This window comes from Numenius arquata, chromosome 1 (genome assembly GCF_964106895.1).
Source record: "Numenius arquata chromosome 1, bNumArq3.hap1.1, whole genome shotgun sequence".
Lineage (NCBI taxonomy): Eukaryota > Metazoa > Chordata > Aves > Charadriiformes > Scolopacidae > Numenius > Numenius arquata.
In genome coordinates, this window is record NC_133576.1 from 134542538 (window position 1) to 134563027 (window position 20490).

Sequence of the window (20490 nt, forward strand, 5' to 3'; positions counted from 1 at the left end):
CTGTACAGATATATCCAGTGTAAAGGTTCTGTTTAATCGGGGAAAACTCCACATCAGGAATTAGAGTGAGCTAGAGAAGGCCTTTTTAAAGGTACCGTGCATCCCTAACACTAGACAGTATTTTAAACCAACAGGCCATTAATTTTTTTTCAATTTAAAAAGCAATTTACTTACACTTTTGTCTGTCCCCTGTGATAAAAGGCTGTAAATGTCACAACCCCCTCATTAGCACATCTTCCCTTTTCAGCTCATCAGATATTTAATTTAATAGAAAATTCCTATTTCAAATTGCACAAGCATTTATTTTTTTAATTCAAAACATAGCTCATGTATTGGCTACTATGTGCATATTCATTTAAAAAAGGAAAAGGGGAAAACAGCTAATTAGAATGATGTGACTGTAATTTTCACTATTAGTTATCATCCAGAGCTAGAAACATTTTGGCAGAGTAGGCCAAGGACCAGAGAAATCATTTCCTGAACCAGTCATTACAAGAGACTGGCATAAGCAAAGCAAGCTGTCTGATACCGCATTATGGGAATATATTGATCCTTACCAGGTTGCGAGGTGGAAAACGACTGTTCTTTAACCCCTACACAACGGAGCCTGGCAGGGCAAGCACCTAAAAGAGAAACTGTCAGAGAGGTTTTAATAGTAATGTATAACTGAGATGCAGTACAATTTTATATGCATGCTTTCTTTTGCCGATCATTACTATTTTCTTAAGTCTGTCCAGTGACGATGTCTTAATGAAGTTTTTGGTTTGGTTTTCTAAGCAAGCATTTTCGGCTCCTCAGGATAAGCAGGCTAGACATTATCTGACTCAAGACCGGGTAGTCAGTGTTATCGTTACTGGTAACTGCGAAGCGGAACCGAGCACACCTTCACGCATCAGGTCGGCATGATCTTTTCACCCTGCGAAACGTGCTGCGAACGGGCTCTGGCGGCACCTCTGCGTGTATACGCGCGTGTCAGTTTGCACGATAACTACTGCACTGCTGTACACAGCTTTGCACAACTCTCACGCCAAACGGGCTCAGACCACTACCGTCCACACGCCAGATTTACACGACCTTTAAGCAAGGCCACCATCTGGCTCCCAACGTGCCGTTCAAAAGACATATATTTTTTTGTTACCCTGGCCACTTAGGTGCCAGGTTCCCCTCCTCTGCATCTCCCCCAATACCACCCCATCACCACTGTATTTATTCTTTTCCTCCGCACCATCGCCTGCTTCCTCCGCCACGACGCGAGGCCCCTTAGGGGCGAGAACCCCACGAGTACTTGCAGCAGGTACTTGACCCTACATTTTGAAGGAGGCCGCTGCTCGCCGAGCACAGATGGAGCAGAACTCCACCGACACCTGATCCCGGTCCACGTGGAGGCAGATCCCGCCGGGGGCCGCCCACTCCTCCTCCGTCTCCCTCACCACCGCCGCCTCCTCCAGGCTGGGAGGCCGGGAGCTGGGCAGGGCGTAGTCGTGGTCGCTGCTCTCCCCGGCGGGATGGAGATGGTGGTGGTGGTGATGGCGGCGGGGGGTGCCCGTGTCCCTGAAGAGGCTGGTGCTGAGCTGCAGCCCGCCGGCGCGGATCCCGGCTAAGCGGCTGAGGAGCTGCCCGAGAGCGCTCTGGTTAGCCAGCACGGCCCGCAGGTAGCTGCTCTCCCGCTCCAGCTCTCGCAGGCGGCGGCTCAGGCCGCGGTTGCGGTCCCGCAGCTGCCGGTTCTCGGCAGCCAGGCCCTGGAGGCGGCTCTCCAGCCCCAGCACGTACTGCTTCTTCTTCAGCCGGTTCAGCCGCGCCGCCGCCGCCGCCTTCAGCCGGCTGCCAGCCCCGCCGCTCCTCCGCCCGGCCGCCGCCGGCCTCTGGCCCGGACCCGGCGGGGGAAGCGGCTCCGGTTCCCCACAGAAGCAGCCGCTCAGCTCCGCGTCCAGGTCCCAGTCCGGCCGGGCAGCCTCCAGCAGGTCTCCCAGCTCCAGCCCCGGGAACCAGTCCTCTTGCTCCCACACCTCCAGCGGGCCACCGGGCGCCTCCGCTTCCTTCTCCTGCCGCCGCGGCTCCAAGGCGCCCGCCTCCCGCCGCGGCGGCTGCTGTTGTTTGGGCCGCGCGGGCCCCGGATCCCCTTCCCCGCCGCCATCCCGCCCTCTCGGGGCCTGCCCCGCGCCGGCGAGCGGCCAGACGGCGCCCGAGGGGCTCGCTCCGCCGGAGGAGGCGGCCAGCAGCTGGGTGAGGCTGTGGCGCATGGCGGCGGCGGCGGGCGAGGGGCCCGGCGGGGCGGGCGGGCGCCTGAGGCGAGCGGCGGGAGGCTGCGGCCCGGCGCGGCCGCCGCGGGGGCTGTCGGGAAGCGGCGCGCGGAGGGGAGGGGGCGCCGCGCCACTGCGCCCGCGCGCGGGAAAGCGGCGGCCCTGAGGGGGGTGAGGGGTGTTTGGGGGAGGTAGGGGAGGTGTGCGTGAGGGGTGTTTGGGGGAGGTAGGGGGGGTGTGCGTGAGGGGTGTTTGGTGGGGGGGAGGGTGTGAGGTGTGTTTGAGGGGGGGTCCGTATGTGGGAGGGTTGAGGGGGTGTGTGAGGGAGGTGTGTTTGTGTGAGGGTTGGTTTGGGGGGGGGGGAGCGAGGAGTCTCTGGGGGCTTTTGAGGGTGTATGTGCGTGTGAGGGTTGTTTGGTTGGCGGAGGATGTGTGGGTTATTTGAGGGGGCTGCCTGTCTGTATGTGTGAGGCTTGAGGGGGCGTGTGAAGGAGGTCTGTTTGTGTAAGGGTTGGATTGGGGGGGGGCGAGGGGGGTGTGTGTGTGAGGGCTGTTTGAGAGTGTCTGTGTGTGTGAGGGTTGTTTGAGGGTGAAGGGAAGGTCCTGTATGTGTGAGGATTGGTGGGTGGGTGAGGGGTGTGTGTGAAAGTTGAAGGGGTGTGTGTGCGAGGGTTGTTTGGGGGTGTGTGAGGTGTGTGTGTGGGATGTGAGTGAAGGGATGTGTGTGAGGGAGGGAGGGTGTATGTGTGAGATGGGGGGGTGGGTGGTGGAGGGTGTGTGCCGGGTGTATGTGTGAGGGAGGTCTCACCCACAGACTCGGCCAAAGGAAGGGGAATGGCCCCGGGGAAGGTGGTGTTTTGGGGGCTTTCCTGCCAGACCACGGCAGAGGCTGGGCAGGGCGTGTGTGGGGCTGTTCTGTCACACAGCGAGTGGGTGTCCCCTGCCCAGATTTAGACTATATGGTACCTATTTTCAGGTGCTCTTGCAGTCACTGGAGGGAAACAGGCACTCCTTGCTGCATATCGACTAAGTAGAACAGAGCGGCCAACTAAAGTCCTACCCTGTGCCTTCCTCTCAGACCCCAGGCCTAGTTTGTAGCCTGGGTCAGTTGGTGTTTACACTGCAGACGCCTGCGTTTAGATTAATTAAATGTGCATGCGAGGTGGGCATGTCAGGGGGAAAAGATGGCTGAAATGTGGGAGGATGTGGTCCATAAAAGTGGTGTGGAATGACACCTGTAGGAGCCAGGATGAAAAGAAAGTCTGGTTCTTTGTCCAGCAGGTAGTGGGGCAGTACTTCTCACCTGGCTTTGTTTGAGGAGAGTCTGGAGAAGTTCAGAAGACAAGTCTATTGAGAGCTACTACTTACTTAGAAGCCACATCTGGTTCAGCAAGTCCTTGAGATGAATTGGTCACGAGCTGGAGGATCTTCTGGCCATTTCTGTACACTTCTGAACACGTGGCTCAATGGATGCCAGGTTTGATGCAATGCTGCTGCTTCGTAGATGTTCAGGACCAAGAGCTACCCAAACCACTACCCATTCAGTTACCCCAAGGTATGTATACACACGCACAAGGTACGTATACACACACACAGACACCAGGAAAGAACCTGGGGAGCTCTGGAGGCAGCTGCCTACAGCTCAAGTCGGGGATACCATTTGGCCCATCGTGGGTTTTTTTGTTGGAGAGTTTAAGAGCAGGAGCTGAAACTCAGCAGCCAAACACCTCCTCCGTGGCTGGGCGAGAGGCAGGAGGGAGTGCTGACAGGAAAGGGAAAGATTTTTTGTCAAAAGCTGCCAGACATACATCCTTGCATTTTGTGTATCCCTGCTATTTTCTCTACAGAAAACACCCAATAAACAGAAAACACTTAAACGGGCAGAACATCTAGAACCTCAGCCTGTTTCAAAGACCGTTGAAATCACCCAAAGACCTGTCAATATATTTTGAGCTGAACAGGGATATAAATAATGCTATGACATTAAATAAAACTAAAAACAACCATGGAAATTCACAACGCTACTAGACAGCTATACACAATAATTTGCTTGGGCATCAGGTGTCGTGTCATAATATCATTACTGTTCTGACCTGTTCAGCTGCTGAATCGTGACTGTTTATGACAGTGACGTTACAAGGTGGGATTTTTTTCTTGGAGCTGCAGTGTAACCTCTTCCATGCTCAGCCTCTGCTGAACTCCAAAGGAGAATCAAATGCAAAAGGCTAAGGGTTGGAGCTTTGGTCCATCTTAGAAAATAACGTGCTTTTAACTGTAAAAAATTAAAATCTATGATACAGCACAGGTTCGGACCAAATAAGTTCATATTTTATGTTTTCCACCCTAATCTTTCATGTCACATGTTTGACACTAGTTCAACAGTCCCCGTTCAGATTTAAGATGTAGAGCTCTTGCTTAGGTAACAGCGTAACAAAAAAAAAAGGCTAGAGAACAGTCCTTTGAGGAGGATTTAAGGCGGTAAGTACTTTACAGAGAAATCAGAAGATGCTCTTATGGAAAGGAAAAGAACACAGTGGTGCGTTACAGTAGAGGCACCTGCTGAGACCAGAAGAGAGGAGAAAGCGGCCGTTACATACTAAAATGACGGAGTTTGACATTCAACGCTTTTTCTTTAGTCAGTAAATCCATACTGTGCTTTCTGTAAGCGTTGAACTGCAGCAAGAGTTGGTCGTATGCCTGCTTGCTGCTTTCAAGCTGTCGTTGGAGCTCTTGGACCTTCAGATCGTTGTCCGCTGCCGCCGCCTCTTTCGCGAGCCGCTTTGCTGCTCTCTGCCTGGCTTTCTTGGCAGTCTCCAGCTTCTTCCCCAGCTGCTCCATTTCCCGTTGCTTGTCTTGCAGAGCTTTGCCCCGCTCCGTGGCCAGGCTCAGTAGTCGCTCTTTCTCCTTGTTTGCTCTCTGCAGCTTGGCCTGCAGCTGGCTGCCCTGAGCCCGCTGCTGACTCTCTGCCTGCTCCAGCTGTGCCACAGTTTGTTGGTGCTTCTCCTGCAGGCGTTGCAGCTGGTTTTTCAGTGAATCGACTTCCCAGGTGTAGGCACTTGCTTGCTGGCTCTGAGCTTCCAGCAGCTCCTTTTCTCGCTCCTGGGCCCTGCGACTCTGGGAAGCACATTTCTCCTGCAAGGAGTCTAACTGCTGTGAGAGCTTTCTGGCCTGGACAATGAGCTGGAGCACTTCAGCTTCCTTCTCCTTCACATTCTGGCTGAAGAGCACTTTGTTCTCCTGCTGCAGGCGCTTGTTCTCCTCCAGCAGCTGCATGTGCCGTTTCCTGTGTTCGTTCTTGAACTGGATCATTTTTTCATGGTTGTTGGCCAGATCCTTGAAGCGCTCCTCCAGTTGCTGAATCCGTTGGGTCTGGGTTTTCATTTTCACAGCATCCTCTGTCCTCAGTTTCTCCAGCTCCATGTTGAGCTGCTCCAGGTCTCTGCAGCGTTTGCGCACATCGTCTGCTTTTTTCTTCAGTATACAGATAAGGTGGTGCTGCTGTTCTAGGCGCGAATGCAGCAGAGCCTTCTCACTCTTTTCCTCTCCGGGGCTCTCGCAGAGTTCCTCCAGGCCTTTTGTCACATCTTCTGTGTCTTTGCCTACCTCTGGATCACTCGTGGAGTTGGCCATCCCTGCCTCTCTCTCGTCCTGAGCCATGGAGCCCCTGTCTGACATAAAGATGAGACAAAATTTTACAGCGACCGCTTCTTCTAATGACATTCAGCATAATTAAATAGTACCCAGTGGCTGCGTGGCCAGTGCCACTGCCATGAGCTGCTGGACTGTCTCTGGAAGGGCAGAGAAACTGGTGGGGGGGGACAGGACCTCCCGAAACCAACGGTGGCCTGCAGCCCTCCTCACCCGCTTCCCCCTGCTTCAGCCAGGCGCACCCAGGAGAGGGATGCCAGGCTCCATGATGCAGAAGCAAAGAATGTAGGCTTAGTACTTATGCAAGCTTATTCATTTGCTGATTACTAGCTTTGCTAATTATTCCTTCTCAAAGCGCTGTTGTTGTAGCTACAAGAAGTACCATTATATTTAGGTAAAAAGCTTGTAAGTGATAAAGCTGTAAATAATTACTTAAGCAATCCTTTTCCTCTGCCTTTATTTTTCCTCTACAGATCTGGTATTATAAATGCAAGTAAAACATGGAGGGTTACATCAAACTTTTAATTGATTTTTAAGATTTTAATAGTATACTGCTCATTAAAAATAACTGAATAGCCTTATCCCCCGCTTAGCGATTTCTTAATAAAATAAAAGATCTATACAATGCTAATAATTACTGAATGCCCTGTGATACAAAGGCTTTGTGCCTGGAGGAATGGTTGGTCATTTGAGTTTTGACACTGATTTGCAGTAAGGCAAATCAGGCATTTTAGGCAGTAAATTAGGCATGTAATTTCAGAAGTCTGGTTCCTCGTGTAGAAATTAAAGAAATATTTATGTGACATCGGCACCAGAATCATTGGTGCCTAATGATGTGGCATGCTACCCGGATGTGTGACAAGTTGGCCTAAAACTGATGTATGAGTTTTGCATTCAGACACAGACCTGGAATTCCTGGGCTTGGACTGGAGGTGAAGATGGGATGTGGGAAGGAGCCAGCTTAAAGGAAGGATGAAAAATAATGTACAGCAGAAATGAACTAACGCCTGTGCAGTCACCGAGCTGCACAGCGGTGACCGTCGTTAGGGATAGTGCCTCTGTCTCCACTGCCCTGCACCCCCCCCAACCGCTGTTGTTCCCATGGATCCTGCCAAAACACCCGGAAATAATGGAGGAGAGGGGGAAGGACTAAAAGGTTCAGGCCATCCAGTGGGAACACAATGAACAGCAGGGTTTAAGAAGAGAAAAATGTTTTCTTACCAGGTGTTTTCTTCCCCCCGTCCGTTTGTTGCCACTCCTGCTGTGGGGTTTCTGTCTCCATGGAGATAAGAGGCTGAATCCAGTCACCCCAGTGCTCATGCCAGTTGGGACTGGGCCAGCCACGGCAGAGTGGCTGAAAGAGCTGAGAGTGTTTCTTAGCAAACAAACACCTGCTGACACTCTTGGAAGCACCCAAATTTGGTAAAGGGAAGAGGATTTCCAGAAGTCTCTCTCAGCTTGTGCCCTGCGTGGGCCAGAGGAGATCAGAATAGCAGGCTCCAACCTTCTCAGAACGTGCTGAAGGTCCACAGTAAGTAAAGACACAGCCCTTGCCATAAACAACTTGCAACTTCATTCAGCAGTTAACGAAAAAAAATCTATCGGAGAGGATCGGAAGGGAATAAAAAAATACAGATGGAAAGAAAAAGTCAGGTGCAGGTGTTGCTGACTCCACTGGGAAAGGCAAAGAGGAGCGAGTGATGGGAAGGAGATGAAGCCGAGACGGCAAGGAGGGCGCAGGACCAGATCTTGCAAAATGGGTAAAACCAAAGCGCTGCAGGTGGCAGCGCCAGCTCAGGTTTGAGGGCTGTACTCGCAGAAGAGGGAGGCAGGAAAAAGGAGCGGGAGGTTTCTGAACACAGGGCATGAAAGGAGAGCTGGGACTTTGAAGCCTGGTTTATAGGAAGTAAAGAGGGTGTAATTTAGAACATATACGCTTATATATATGCATATACATATATATATATATACCAAAAAGCCCCCATTCTGGCTTTAAGCAAAGATGAGCTTGTGAAGTGGAGGAAAGTGTTTCCCAAGTGTTGTGTTTCTCCCATTTCTCTGGGCAAGGATGAATATACATAAAGACATTCTAGGATCATGGCTGCTTTCTCATAAAGGTGAGCGGGAATGCATAGAATCATAGAATCATCCAGGTTGGAAGAGACCCTTGGGATCATCGAGTCCAACCATCTACCCTACACTACAAAGTTCTTCCCTATATCATATCCCCCAACACCACATCTAAACGGCTCTTAAACACATCCAGGGATGGTGACTCAACCCCCTCCCTGGGCAGCCTATTCCAATGCCCGACCACTCTTTCTGTGAAAAATTCTTTCCTAATGTTCAGTCTAAACCTACCCTGCTGGAGCTTGAAGCCATTCCCTCTTGTTCTGTCATTAATTACCTGTGCGAAGAGACCAGCACCAACCTCTCTACGTTAAATAATTAAAAATCAAAGCATAGCTATCAATTTATCAAACAGCCCTTTAGTGAGTAACTAACTATACACCTTTAAAGTTTTGGTTAGGGATGACCAAAACCTTTCCTTTTGACTGTAGAGCCAAGAAACTAGTTTCTTGAAACTTTTTTGTCCTGATCGACTTCATAAACTTGCATTTCTCTATCAACGTGTTACGGATCTGGAACGTAACTACTGCAGTTAGGAATGAGTGACTGTGATGGAAAGCTGTGTTTGTAACGTGACCCGTGTTCAGAGGAATGCCAAAAAGTATCAATAACCTTTTTTTAAAAAGTGCATTTTGTATTAATTCAGTTAGATATTTTCAGTACAGAATCCCTGCTGGTTTACATGATTAGATGCAGCCATTACCTTCAAGCACCCTTTAATAAATCAACACTATATCCTTTAGCAGGAGGTGAAACTGTAATATCCTTAAACCCTACAGCGTATATAGCATAATCAAAGTACTTTTCCCACTGATAAAGCAGCTTTGGTTGTAATCTTCCCTTCTACTGAAGTTCATCTCACCAGGACAGCTTGGACTTTTCTTGTGTATGACAAGAGTAAAAAAAGTAAAGATAAGCACAGGTGCTAAAGTGCTGTTGAAAAAAATCTTTAAGTTAAAGATCTGTAGCTTAATGCAGACTCAGTGATAACAACTTTAAAATATCTAGCATTGTTAAGTGCCAGTACGCTTCTCAGAGGCACTGCTGGCACTGCCTCCACTGACCTCCTGTAAAACTGGAAGCACGAGGAAGACTCACTTTTGTGTGTGGTGACAACTGTCCTTATAGGTTCACCTGTAACAGTCTCAACTGTCCTTATAGGTTCACCTGTAACAGTCTCAACTGTCCTTATAGGTTCACCTGTAACAGTCTCCATTTTCTGCGCGTGCTGAAAAAAGGTATTAAAAACTGGGGAGGAACACTGAATTTTTGTACTAAAGGGCCTGCTTCTGTTACTTGGCTCAATTTCTTAGTTAATCTAGATGAGTACATAATACTGCTGTGCCATTAGTTAATAACACTAATTAATTGGAAGTGCAGTGCACAAGTAAATCTTATGTTCAGGTAGCTTTTTGAAATGTAAATTGAGTTTTGCTCTATTTAGTGTAGCGGTAAATGGTGTCTTTTGAGATAATGCCGAAACGCTGTGTCTGGCTGTAGGATGGCAAGAGAGTAGCGAGACAAAAGGTCTTCTTCTCCCTGGTCCTACAAGAATACTGTTGTGTATCTGGCCAAGTGGACTCTGTAGCAGCCACCGGTCTCACCCGGAGCACCCCAAGACTGACAGCCGCTTTCAGCAGTTGTAAGCTCCACAGGCTGCCTGGTCCGTGAGAGAGAAAGCGGTTTCCCCAGCGGGGTCAACAGCGCCTTTCCTTTTTCCCATTTATAGTGTATGATAAATAGTGAGCAGCATTTATATGTCTATGATTAAACTAAGCATCTGAGTTGGAGGTGTGAAGAGCCCCTTTTCTCCTCTAACTGAGGTGCAAGATTTCACCAGCTTTTAGGCTTACACAGCTGGAGCGAACACATGTGCATTTATTGTCAGAAATGTTTTCTGCCTGCTTTCTGCTATATCGCACGCTGAATTGCTAACATAAAACATTGGTTTTTAATAAACATTGAATTCCTATTCAGTAGGCTGCTTTTATTAAAAAATAAAAAAACAAAACAAACTTTTTGTATTTTTGTATTTTAGGCATTTATCTTTCTTTCGTAGCAGGCATTTCTACAGGGTACATACGCATCCCAGTCCCATTCCCTATGCTGCAAAGCTGCCCAACCCCAGAGCGCCGTAATCCCGGCGTTCTCCTAAGGGTGGCGCTGAAGCACGGATAAAGTACTTTCGTGCGAAAAAACAAGCTGATAGAGGTACAGAGTACTCTGCAGAATAAATACCCAACATACTTGTCATCACTAAAATTGGCAGGTTTAGACTCTTTAGAGTAGCATTTGAATAAAGAAAAAGGTTTGACTCCTACGCCTTCAGCATTTAAGGGTAAAGTTTGTTTACGAGCAAGACAATTAACACACATATAAGCAAACTTTTTTATAATCCTGATTTTTTATAGTCCATTGGAGTTAATGGTCCTCTGCACCCTGCAGAACAGGACGTGGACAGTACCGCTTCATGTAATGCTTCTTTCTTTACAGAAGCGACTTTCAGATCCTAAAAATGTACAACTACAGATATAGGAACTTTCAAAAAAAAAAAAAATTCTTCATGCTCCTATTCCTCGCTGGAGAGATCTGAGATGCCATAATGAGGATACAGACACTAATGAGCGTGAACAAAATGCACCCCGTTGCTATCTTATTAATCACACTTCTTGAGCAATCCTAGGAGTGTACAGAAAGAGGTGACTTGTTCTTCTTTTTCTGCTGGTAATTTAGATTTAAGGGATCAGCAATGCTTCAGTTTGGCAGCACAAGCACCCGGGTGTCACAGCTACCTCCACCACTGAATTCTGTAGGAGCCTTCTTTCTTGAAGTAATTTTCAGTGAATAAAAGAATCCTTTAAATTTACATACTAATCTGCAGGCAGAAGTTTAATTTGAAATACGAAGTGACATTTGACAGCACAAAACCAGACTGGCAACGGAGCAGAGACTCTCAAAAGAGCAACCGAGTTCCTCTTCCAAGTTCCGCTCCCATTCCTTAGATTTCATTCCCAAGGGGTTTTTTTGACACTAGCAATTAAAAAGCCACCTTATTTTGTCAATTTGGCAACCATTAGCATCCGGAGAGGTAGCGTATCTTCTATCCATGTGTTCGGCGAGTTTATCATCTTCTCCCAAAGGGCGGTTTCATCTGAAGTTGAATCCATCCACTCTACTGTGGTTCCGTAGCTTTTGCCTAGAAAAATGTCAGTTTTAAGGAAAACTTTACTTAATGTGCTGCGGAGTTAAGAGCAGACAATCAAATTTGCCTGTCTTGTAAAACGCTTTCACCTTCTCAGGTGGCTGACCCAGTACTTTGAAGATCCAGTTCTACATTTTTACACTTGAACAAATCTGTCAAATACAATTAACGACAGCTTCACATGGAAACTTCATCATCTTTCTCCGGGCTTTTTTTTTTTCCCCTTGGTATCCTTAGTCTTTTTTTCACAACCCCAAGGAGACAGATATAGGGGCCACTGACATCTGAGAGGGTTTAAGAATAAAACGGGACACTGATTTTGTACAGAAATACAACGCTGGGTACTCCGAGATTCAAACTGAGATTTACTATCCTAATTTGTGTATTTTAGATTATTCACAGAATCATCGAATTGTCTGGGTTGGAAGGGACCTTTAAGATCACGTAGTCCAACCATCAACCTAACTCTGACAAAAAAGAAAACAAACCCATCACTAAACCATGTCTTCCAGCACCACGTCAACCTGTCTTTTGAACACCTCCAGGGATGGTGCCTCAACCACTGCCCTGGGCAGCCCATTCCAATGCTTAATAACCCTTTCCGTGTAAACATTTTTCTTGATACCCAATCTGAACCTCCCCTGGTGCAACTTGAGGCCATTTCCTCTTGTCCTGTCACCTGTGACTTGGGAGAAGAGACCGACCCCCACCTCTCTACACCCTCCTTTCGGGTTATAGAGAGGGATAAGGTCTCCCCTCAGCCTCCTTTTCTCCAGGCTGAACAACCCCAGCTCCCTCAGCTTCTCCTCATAAGACTTGTTCTCCAGACCCCTCACCAGCTTCGTTGCCCTTCTCTGGACCCACTCCAGCACCTCGATGTCTTTTTTGTGGTGAGGGGCCCAAAACTGGACACAGCACTCGAGGTGGGGCCTCACCAGTGCTGAGTAGAGGGCATCGATCGCTTCTCGAGTCCTGGTTATTCTGGTGAACCATGCAAGTAGCTAATTTGGGAAAAGTTAATTTTTCTTGCATTTTCTTGAAAAGGCTCCAAACACATCCTCCCCTCGGACCAGAGAGGGCAATTAAAGTGACAAATATAATGATAGGGAAAACATAGAATAATTCTATCTGCGCATCTTATATTGCCCTTATGCTAAAGACTTGTTTGCATTTATAAGGTTTCCTATCGAACATCTTCAAATCTTATCGCACATTCCTGATCTGTCCTTTTATCCCCACCCCATACTATCTTTTCACCTCATACCTAGTTTTTGCATGTGTAAGTTTCTAAGACTTTATCAAGATTTTGGGTGCAGGAAGAGCATATTTTGTACTTCAAACAGCACCAGATACAGCGTATGAGCAGACAAAGGTTTATTTCTAGTATTTCTCCTTGCTTGTCAGTCGTCCTAACTCCTGTAACGCTACTGTTACTTACATTTCAGGATCTGTGCTGAAGAATAGGGAAGTTGCTTAATGAAAGTCTTCAGTAAATAACTAACTGAAAGGCTGCTCAGTGATCTTTGCAAAAAGAGAAGAAACAGAAAGGAAAAGGAAAAAAAGGAGAGATTGTAGTTTGTAAATTAAGGGTTAATTGTCCGGTACCTGTCCCAAGGCCTATCCTGAGACCTCCCAGAAAGTGGTTGGCCAGTTTGTTGTGATCCCAGACTGTGAGTTCAACGCAGGCTTCTTTCAGATCTTCTGGTCTGAAGCCATCGTAGACCATGGTGTGGTTGAACACTGGGTTTGTCGTTTTTGGCACCGTTCTTGTTTTCTGGCGACTTTTTCTGCTCGTATCTGGAAGAATGGTACTGCAGGAAGAAAAAGCATTGTCAGTTTGCACTTGCGCAGCATCACAGTCTGTGATATTGAACATACCGAATAGACAACAGCTACTGGTGAACGCTGTCCTTTGTGTGACAGAACAGGACTGAAGGTGCTTTAGCATCATGGAGATGAAGTCAAAGGTCATATTCCCAGTCCTTCCGGAGAAATACTGGCAGTGTGTACCCACCCTTGTGCTCCAGAGGATAGGAGGGAAGGGGAAGAGGCACAAGTGAGTTTATTTGCTGCGTTACCACTAGTGATGCTGAAACCTTTTTGTTGCTGCCAGACATTTCCCAACCCTCTCGTTATTCTTGTCTCTTTACATTTTCAGTCTGTGTGTGGAAAGGAAGAAGGAAGAAATACAACTAACTAATGCTTCTCACTTCTCTCCCCGCCCAGGATTTGCTAGGCTAAACCACACTCTGGCACAAACATGCTTTGTTTAAATGCAAATAAAAGGAGGCACGGTTTTTGATTAGCCCTTCCACCGAGTAACTGAGCTGGGAAAATGAAAGAGTAGGGATTAGGCAGGAAGTTCTCCCAGTATGTTTTACTTGGTGGTATGTACCTACCACCTCGGAGCTGTAAACCCTGCAGGACAATTTGCATTACAATAAAGAAGAGTCATAAAATAATGAGGTGGTTTTTAATTTGAATGTAGAAAAAAAAGATAAGATTAGAAAGTGCATTAGGCCCCCGTGTTTGATGACTTCAACCACAGTTCTTACCACTTAATAAAAGAGTTGAGCCTGTTGCCTCTCAGAAGAGGAAGGTCATGGCATTCCTTCACCCAGATGTGGACCTCACCAGTAGACTGACTCTTCTTTCCTGTAAAAATAAGAGAAAACATCTGATTAAGCCCTGTAAATCCCTTTTAAAGGTATTTTCTGTGATGGAGCAATTCCTGCCCATTTGTAGCCGTGTTACGCAGCCTAGACTTTCATCATCACACATCGTAATTCACCATTCCTCTCTGAACCCTGGAAGCTGCAATCTTGACCCCATCAAAGGGCTGCAAATCACATCATGTCTTTATTCCTACAATGATTTTTCTTCTGTTGCAACTGATCAAATACACGCTACTGGTCTTCTTTTTCCAAGCCTCCTAGATAAGGAGATCCATGTGATCTTAGCATTTATTAACACTTGTACTTTCAAATAAGCTCCTTTGTGCTCTTAATGTATTTGACTCCAGTAAGAATCTGGATTAAAGACCTGGCCTGGCTTTACTGTCACATCAGCCAGTTACCAGATGCCAGACAAGATTAAACCAAAGAGGTCACACTGCTATGAATTGCTGCATTCTGAATACTTACTGCTATTTTCTACTTCTGATATTGCTTGAATTTAGTGTGTTGTTATTATTTATTTAGCAAATGGCAGCACCTGCCTGACAATTTATAATCTCTAAAATTATTAGGGAGAAAACACAATTTTGTTACACACAGCCTGCATTACAAATCTTAGATTATAACAATGAGGTAGTTTCTTCTGTAGTAACATTAAACACAACAGAAGAACCTAAAGTGATCTTTGGATCCCAAACCGAATTCACGACCAGGATGACTTAATCCTCTAGAAAAAAATAATAATAATAAAAAAATAATCTACTTCTATACTAAAGCAAGATATCCGAATTGGCTGAAAAGCATTAACCATTTTTATTTTTTTTTAAATGAAAAAAGGAGAACAAAAACCCCAGAGGCCTGAGAAAGCCAAGCAAAGCAGCACTGTGTACCTCCAACGGGGTGTGGGACATACTGGAGGGCTAGTTTCATCTCCCCTCTGCTTTCTAGTTCAAGAGCCATTGTTGAAGTCTGAAATTTAAGAAGAAAAAAAAAAACATAAATCTCAAACCTTGCAGTTCACACACCGTTTCCCGCGCAAAGTTTTCCACTGGGACAAACTGGACTTCTACGTGAGGCAAGTTTGGGTTTTTTTCTCGTTTCCTTATCTGTTAGTCTTCCTTCAGTTTACAGGACATGAGAGATTTTAGGGCAAGTTTAACCACTTGACATCACCTCAGGTACGCAGCTCTCCCACTAAAGTGGAAAACAAGACCCAGGAGATGCCAAAAGGCTTCAAGGGCACATCTTTCCCACTGTTGTGCACTTATTTAAAACTAGAACAAATGCTCCTTCAACCAGGAAACTTACTCTTTGTGCAACAGAAAGTGAACTTCAATCAACTCTTTTCTGTAGGAATGTTTTGATCTAAAAATCAACCTTAACAAGAGTTATCTTGCAAAAAGGCAACAAGAATATGTTACTTCATAGTCACGGACCATCGCTAGGTGGAACATGACAACCGTTAAGATTTGGTTACATTTATCTACCCAGAGCAGTTTTAAAATCAGTCAAAATAAACTAGTGCTAAAGACTACTATGACATTCCCGGTTTGTTCTACAAATTATAAATCTTTGGATTGAGCTAATTTTGGAATAAACTAATGAAGTAAATTCAAGGGGGGTGAAAAATAAAAAAAAAAAAAAAGAAAAAGGAGAAAAACCAAGGAAAGAAACCAGAAGCTCTGGCAGTGGCTTAGCTCAAAGTTTAGATTTTGGCTGAAATCCATTAACAAACAAGGCACACAAACATGGAAGTTCTCATTACACCTGACATGAAGATATTGCTGCACTTGCTCCATATTCTCAGGAGGTTTGCTTCATATTCCGGGAACAAGTGTCTTCATGTATCTGTTGCAGCAACATGATGTAAGTGAAAAAATACCTCAAAGTTCCTACTCCTTAGACTATGAGAAAGTTTTTCCTCCTGGAATAGCCAGCTACTTACTTGCCTAATAGAAACCTCAGAACGGTACGTTCCATTTACCAGTGAAGATGTATTTATGATTATAACTAACGCAAAAACCGCAGAACACACAAGCCCAGGCTTAAGTTATGACTTGGGTTTGCACTTACACAGTGGAAAATAGGAAACAGCTAACCCAGCCTTACCCTTGGCTTGAGTGGAAACCAGTTGATCTGCTTGTTGGATTTACCATTCCAGTCCCAGGTCCCTAAATCCAGCTCCACTTCACCGAGGAAGCTATTCCTCCCAAAGGTATCATTGTGCCAGACAGAGATATTAAGGCTTTGGTTCTGTAGGAGACTCTTCTCAATTTTGTACTGCCAGGAGGAAGAAAGGAGAAAAAAAGCTAAAACAAGCTGGATTTTCATCAGTGCTGTCACTTGAAAGTGACAAGGTTTGAGAAAAACATGCCTGCGTTTAGACATCTGTAACTGCTCACTTCTTTATTTCAAAGGAAAACTCTCTTCACAGTTTACTTTTTATTTCATCAATGAATTTATTTCATCAATTTCAATATGAGCATCTTAAGCTCATATTTAGCTTGTGTTTGTTTGCAAGAAGCACACAACAATCAGTGTTCTCAACGCTGTATCCAGAGCAGAGTTAACCTATCGCTGGAAGGACGTAGGTACTTCTAGGGGTTAATCCATCTCATCCTGACACAGACGTCTCTTTTGAGACCATCTGGACCTGTACCTAAAAGCTGAAGCTCCTCATACTTCACACACACAGTATTTCATGTCTAGTAATAGTTGGTAAATACCCGCAGGATTTCATTATAGACTGGATTGAAAGTTTTCTTCTTCACAGAGGTCTTCCTTTTGCCCAGCTTGTATTTCTCTGGGAGCAGGTAGGTCTTTACATACCTAAAATTCAGACAGACTGGTTAGAAGGGCAAAAACCCCCACCCTTTCCAACTTCCCCTTCCAAAATGCACAAGTATTGGCTTATAAAGTAAAAGAAATCCACTTAACTAGCCATCGTCATAGAATCACAGAATGGTTAGAGTTGGAAGGGACCTTAAAGATCATCGAGTTCCAACCCCCCTGCCATGGGCAGGGACACCTCCCACTAGAGGAGGTTGCTCAAAGCCCCATCCAGCCTGGCCTTGAACACCTCCAGGGATGGGGCAGCCACAGCTTCTCCGGGCAACCTGTTCCAGTGTCTCACCACCCTCACAGCAAAGAATTTCTTTCTAGTATCTAATCTAAGTCTCCCCTCTTTCAATTTAAAACCATTACCCCTCGTCCTATTGCTACATTCCCTGATGAAGAGTCCCTCCCCCTCTCTCCTGTAGGCCCCCTTCAGGTATTGGAAGGCTGTTATAAGGTCTCCCTGAAGCTCTCTCTTCTCCAGGCTGAACAACCCCAACTCTCTCAGCCTGTCTTCATAGGAGGGGTCCTCCAGCCCTCTGATCATCTTTGTGGTCCTCCTCTGGACTTGCTTCAACAGGTCCATGTCCTTCCTGTGTTGAGGACTCCAGAGCTGGACACAGTACTCCAGGTGGGGTCTCACGAGAGCAGAGTAGAGGAGCAGAATCACCTCCCTTGACCTACTGGCCATGCTTCTTTTGATGCAGCCCAGGATGCAGTTGGCTTTCTGGGCTGCCAGCAGACACTGCTGGCTCATGTTGAGCTTCTCATCCATGAGCATTCCCAAGTCGTGGGAGTGCATACTTCAGTATTTGTGCCTGGGATTGCCATGTGCAGGTGCGGGACCTTGCACTTGGCCTAGTTGAACTTCATGAGGTTTGCACAGGCCCACCTCTCAAGCCTGTCCAGGTCCCTCTAGATGGTATCCCTTCCCTCCAGCGTTTTCCATATCCTGGGTGACCAGGTCTCCCATTTCCTTCCAGAGAGGGACCACATCTTCCCTAGTCTTGCCTTTATTCCTGATATATCTATAGAAGTTTTTCTTGTTATCCTTGATGTCCCTGGCCAGATTTAATTATGATGTTCAGCTTGTTACATCTAAGAAATAGAACAGCTGTAGTGAAGTGATTTCCAAAGTGGGACATTAACCTCCTTCTACCAGGGAGAATCTGTTGAAGTGTCTCCTCAACACATACAAATACAGAATATTTAACTATAGTCTGCCTAGATATCATACTTACAGGCTCTAATCCTATTGAAAACTTATCAAAGCAGGATTTACCATCTGGAAAGTTGAATTTCAAAAGAGAATTTCATCTTCTTAGAAGTTTGAGCTTCCCATGTTAACATATGCACCAATTTATAGTGGCAATTCTATATTCAGTTCAGAGTGGAAAACCACATAAAGCATGTTGTAGCCTCTTCAGTTATTTATCAGGTTGTTTACTCCAACAGGGTATAGAGATTGGATAAAAAAAGCACATCAGTTTTCATTTTCACATTAAAAGAAAAAATTCCATTAGGAAATAGATCTATATTCTCTGTACTTACGGGTCTGAACGCTGTCGCTTAATGTCAGCCACTGCCAAGTCTTTACATTGGCAAATAAAAATGTGGAGCTCATTCAGCTGCTCTACGTAATCAATAGCAAACTGGATGTTCCCCTTCACATCCACGTTGCCGAAGTCCGCGCTGTAGATGCTCATTAGGCTGCTGCTCACCTGTGGCGTACAAGAAGAGAGAAAATTGCCAGGTGTTGCATTTCACCGGGTACTTTGAGATTAGGGTAGAAGTTACGCTCAGAATTCAGTAAAGAAATCAACTGTGTCCCTTTCGATGTAATAACGAGGTGGAACGGACACTGTTATACGAGCTTCTCAGCAAGCAGGGTAACACAAGGAAGTTATTTGTAAAGCAAAGGTGTTAGGCCAAGTTTTCTACAAAAAAATGTGGATGTGTTTATTGCATTGAAATGGAAGAAATAAAGTGATAGGATGCTGTAGATCTGGAGATTGCCTGTGACCAGATCCGTGAAATATTACTTAGGTATCTCTTCAGCTGATCTTCCTTGCAGAAAGCAGAGCCTGAGAGTTTAGGACAACAGGCCTTCTGAAAATACCAACAAAAAGATTAGTGAAAAAAAGTCCATGTGACTGAATTATGTAATTCAGTCATTTCACCTAAATAAACAATTCACCTAAATAAGCCACTGAAAAATAAACATTACATACGTAGAAAAGGAAGGATGTGCAATTTTTTTTTAATCTTAGTATCCTTCCCCAAAATTCTACTTTTGCCCATAAAGTCCACGTAAACTAATGACCTTTGGTTAGCTACTTCACTGACTTAATTACGCACCCCACATACCAATACTGTCTCTTTCTTTCATTTATTTGTACCCCACACCCCCTTCTTCCTTTCTAAATGTTTATTCTATATAACTCAATCCCTACTTTCTGTTACAAATGTCCACTCTAGGGTAAAAGCCACCTCTTTGTTCAGCGTTTATAGAGTAGGCTGCACAATGGAGTCCTGAACAGGCTCAGATATATATTAGAAAAGAAGAATAAGTAAAACCAATTTATTTCATATTTTTTTAGGCAATTCCATGCAAGGGTTCACATAACAGAGAGGGAAGGAAGGAGACGGAGATGCCAAGGGAAGAAAAGAGGAATACGAAGGGAGCCGAACCGATACCGAAGAGATTAGCAAAAGCGAAGTGCCATTAACACGAGGCTTTGGTTTACATACAGAGGACAAGGAGGCCATGCCAGAAGAGCTGCTAAGATTGGTTAGAGAGCTGGGACTCTTCTTGATTCTGCCAAGGGAATAACTGCTTTCTGATGCTGTATCTGTCTCTCTGTCATCACTCTACAAAAACATCACAGAAAGAAAGTCTGTGTAGGTTCTTTATAGTCACAGGGAACATTAAAAAACAACAAACAGAATTTTAATGCAGATTGGGACTCAGTGAAAACCTGAATTTAAATCCCCTTGTTGAGCAACATGAGTAATTAACATTTCTTAAATTAGCTCATACACTTAAAAAAAAAAAAGAGTTGAAAGATAATTTTTCTGATGAAAAACCTACACTGAACATTTTTTAAGCAGCAATGCAACCATTTTGATTTTAAATCTCAAACAACAATGAAAAAGTACAAAGTTAACTTTATTGGGAAAGTTAAACTCAACTTCTCTACTTCCCTCTCTCGTGCATAAAGTTATGCCAGTGGTAACGCTCAGGTCTTTTCCCACTCCCTTTCTGGTATATAGCGAATACCATCAGTTCTGTAGCCTGTCTTCAAGGCAGGCAGCTGGAAGGCAACGGGCACAGTAGAACAGGACTGGGTATAGCAAACAGCTCTCGTAAAAAGCTTTTCTTGCAAGAGGGCAAGCAGGGCCCTGCTCTTGCACTGGGGAACTGCAGTTTTGCTTTACTTGGTCATTCTCAGGTTATGTGCTTATAACCCCATTCTGTCTCCATCCCATCCGCGTACTAAAGAATGGATGCTTCACTTCCCCTGTGTGCTTTGGCATCTCCCTGTGCCAGCTGCCATAGAAAGCATCATCTCCCTGTTATATTCCACCTGTGGAAAAGTTACAAGGGTTCCCCCCCGGCCTTTTCATTCCAAACCCACGTGAATGAGCTTTTTAATTAATAAATAAAAAAACCAAACGATTTAATTGTTCTGAAGATAAAAAAAAAAAAAAAAAAGACCTGTTAGTTTAGAGATTGCCTTTGGGTATAACAGCAAGCAGT

The 20490-nt window shown here is 45.5% G+C and overlaps 3 protein-coding genes across 4 annotated transcripts in view; all 3 read right to left on the minus strand.

The window, feature by feature from the left end:
- Nucleotides 1–557: 557 nt before the first annotated feature.
- On the minus strand, nt 558–2240 carry CREBZF (CREB/ATF bZIP transcription factor). Its single transcript, XM_074145233.1, has 2 exons — nt 1309–2240; nt 558–635 (listed from the first exon to the last, which is right to left on the minus strand). Exons 1-2 carry the CDS (start codon nt 2238–2240, stop codon nt 587–589), a joined length of 981 nt encoding a protein of 326 aa, XP_074001334.1. The 3' UTR covers nt 558–586.
- A 2738-nt stretch (nt 2241–4978) lies between these two features.
- On the minus strand, nt 4979–5897 carry CCDC89 (coiled-coil domain containing 89). The gene is given in 2 exon segments (XM_074157068.1): nt 4979–5041; nt 5043–5897. Coding segments are annotated over 2 exon segments (918 nt in total).
- A 4157-nt stretch (nt 5898–10054) lies between these two features.
- Nucleotides 10055–20490, minus strand: part of SYTL2 (synaptotagmin like 2) — a 64839-nt gene continuing 54403 nt past the window's right edge. Inside the window, exons 12-19 of one of the 2 annotated variants that reach the window (XM_074155001.1) lie at nt 19482–19601; nt 18282–18451; nt 16622–16724; nt 16005–16175; nt 14786–14864; nt 13776–13875; nt 12826–13031; nt 10055–11214 (exon numbers count right to left, since the gene is read on the minus strand). In XM_074155001.1, the coding sequence (XP_074011102.1) occupies nt 11069–11214; nt 12826–13031; nt 13776–13875; nt 14786–14864; nt 16005–16175; nt 16622–16724; nt 18282–18451; nt 19482–19601 (1095 nt within the window). In that variant the 3' untranslated portion in view covers nt 10055–11068. The remainder of the gene's footprint in view (nt 11215–12825; nt 13032–13775; nt 13876–14785; nt 14865–16004; nt 16176–16621; nt 16725–18281; nt 18452–19481; nt 19602–20490) is intronic. The other variant, XM_074155009.1, reaches the window with a different exon arrangement.

Coding starts and splice junctions, on each gene's coding strand:
- CREBZF (XM_074145233.1), bottom strand. CDS start 2,240: ATGCGCCACAGCCTCACCCAGCTGCTGGCCGCCTCCTCCGGCGGAGCG. Junction 636..1,308: donor GCAGCGGCCTCCTTCAAAAT/GTAGGGTCAAGT, acceptor CCTCTCTGACAG/TTTCTCTTTTAGGTGCTTGC.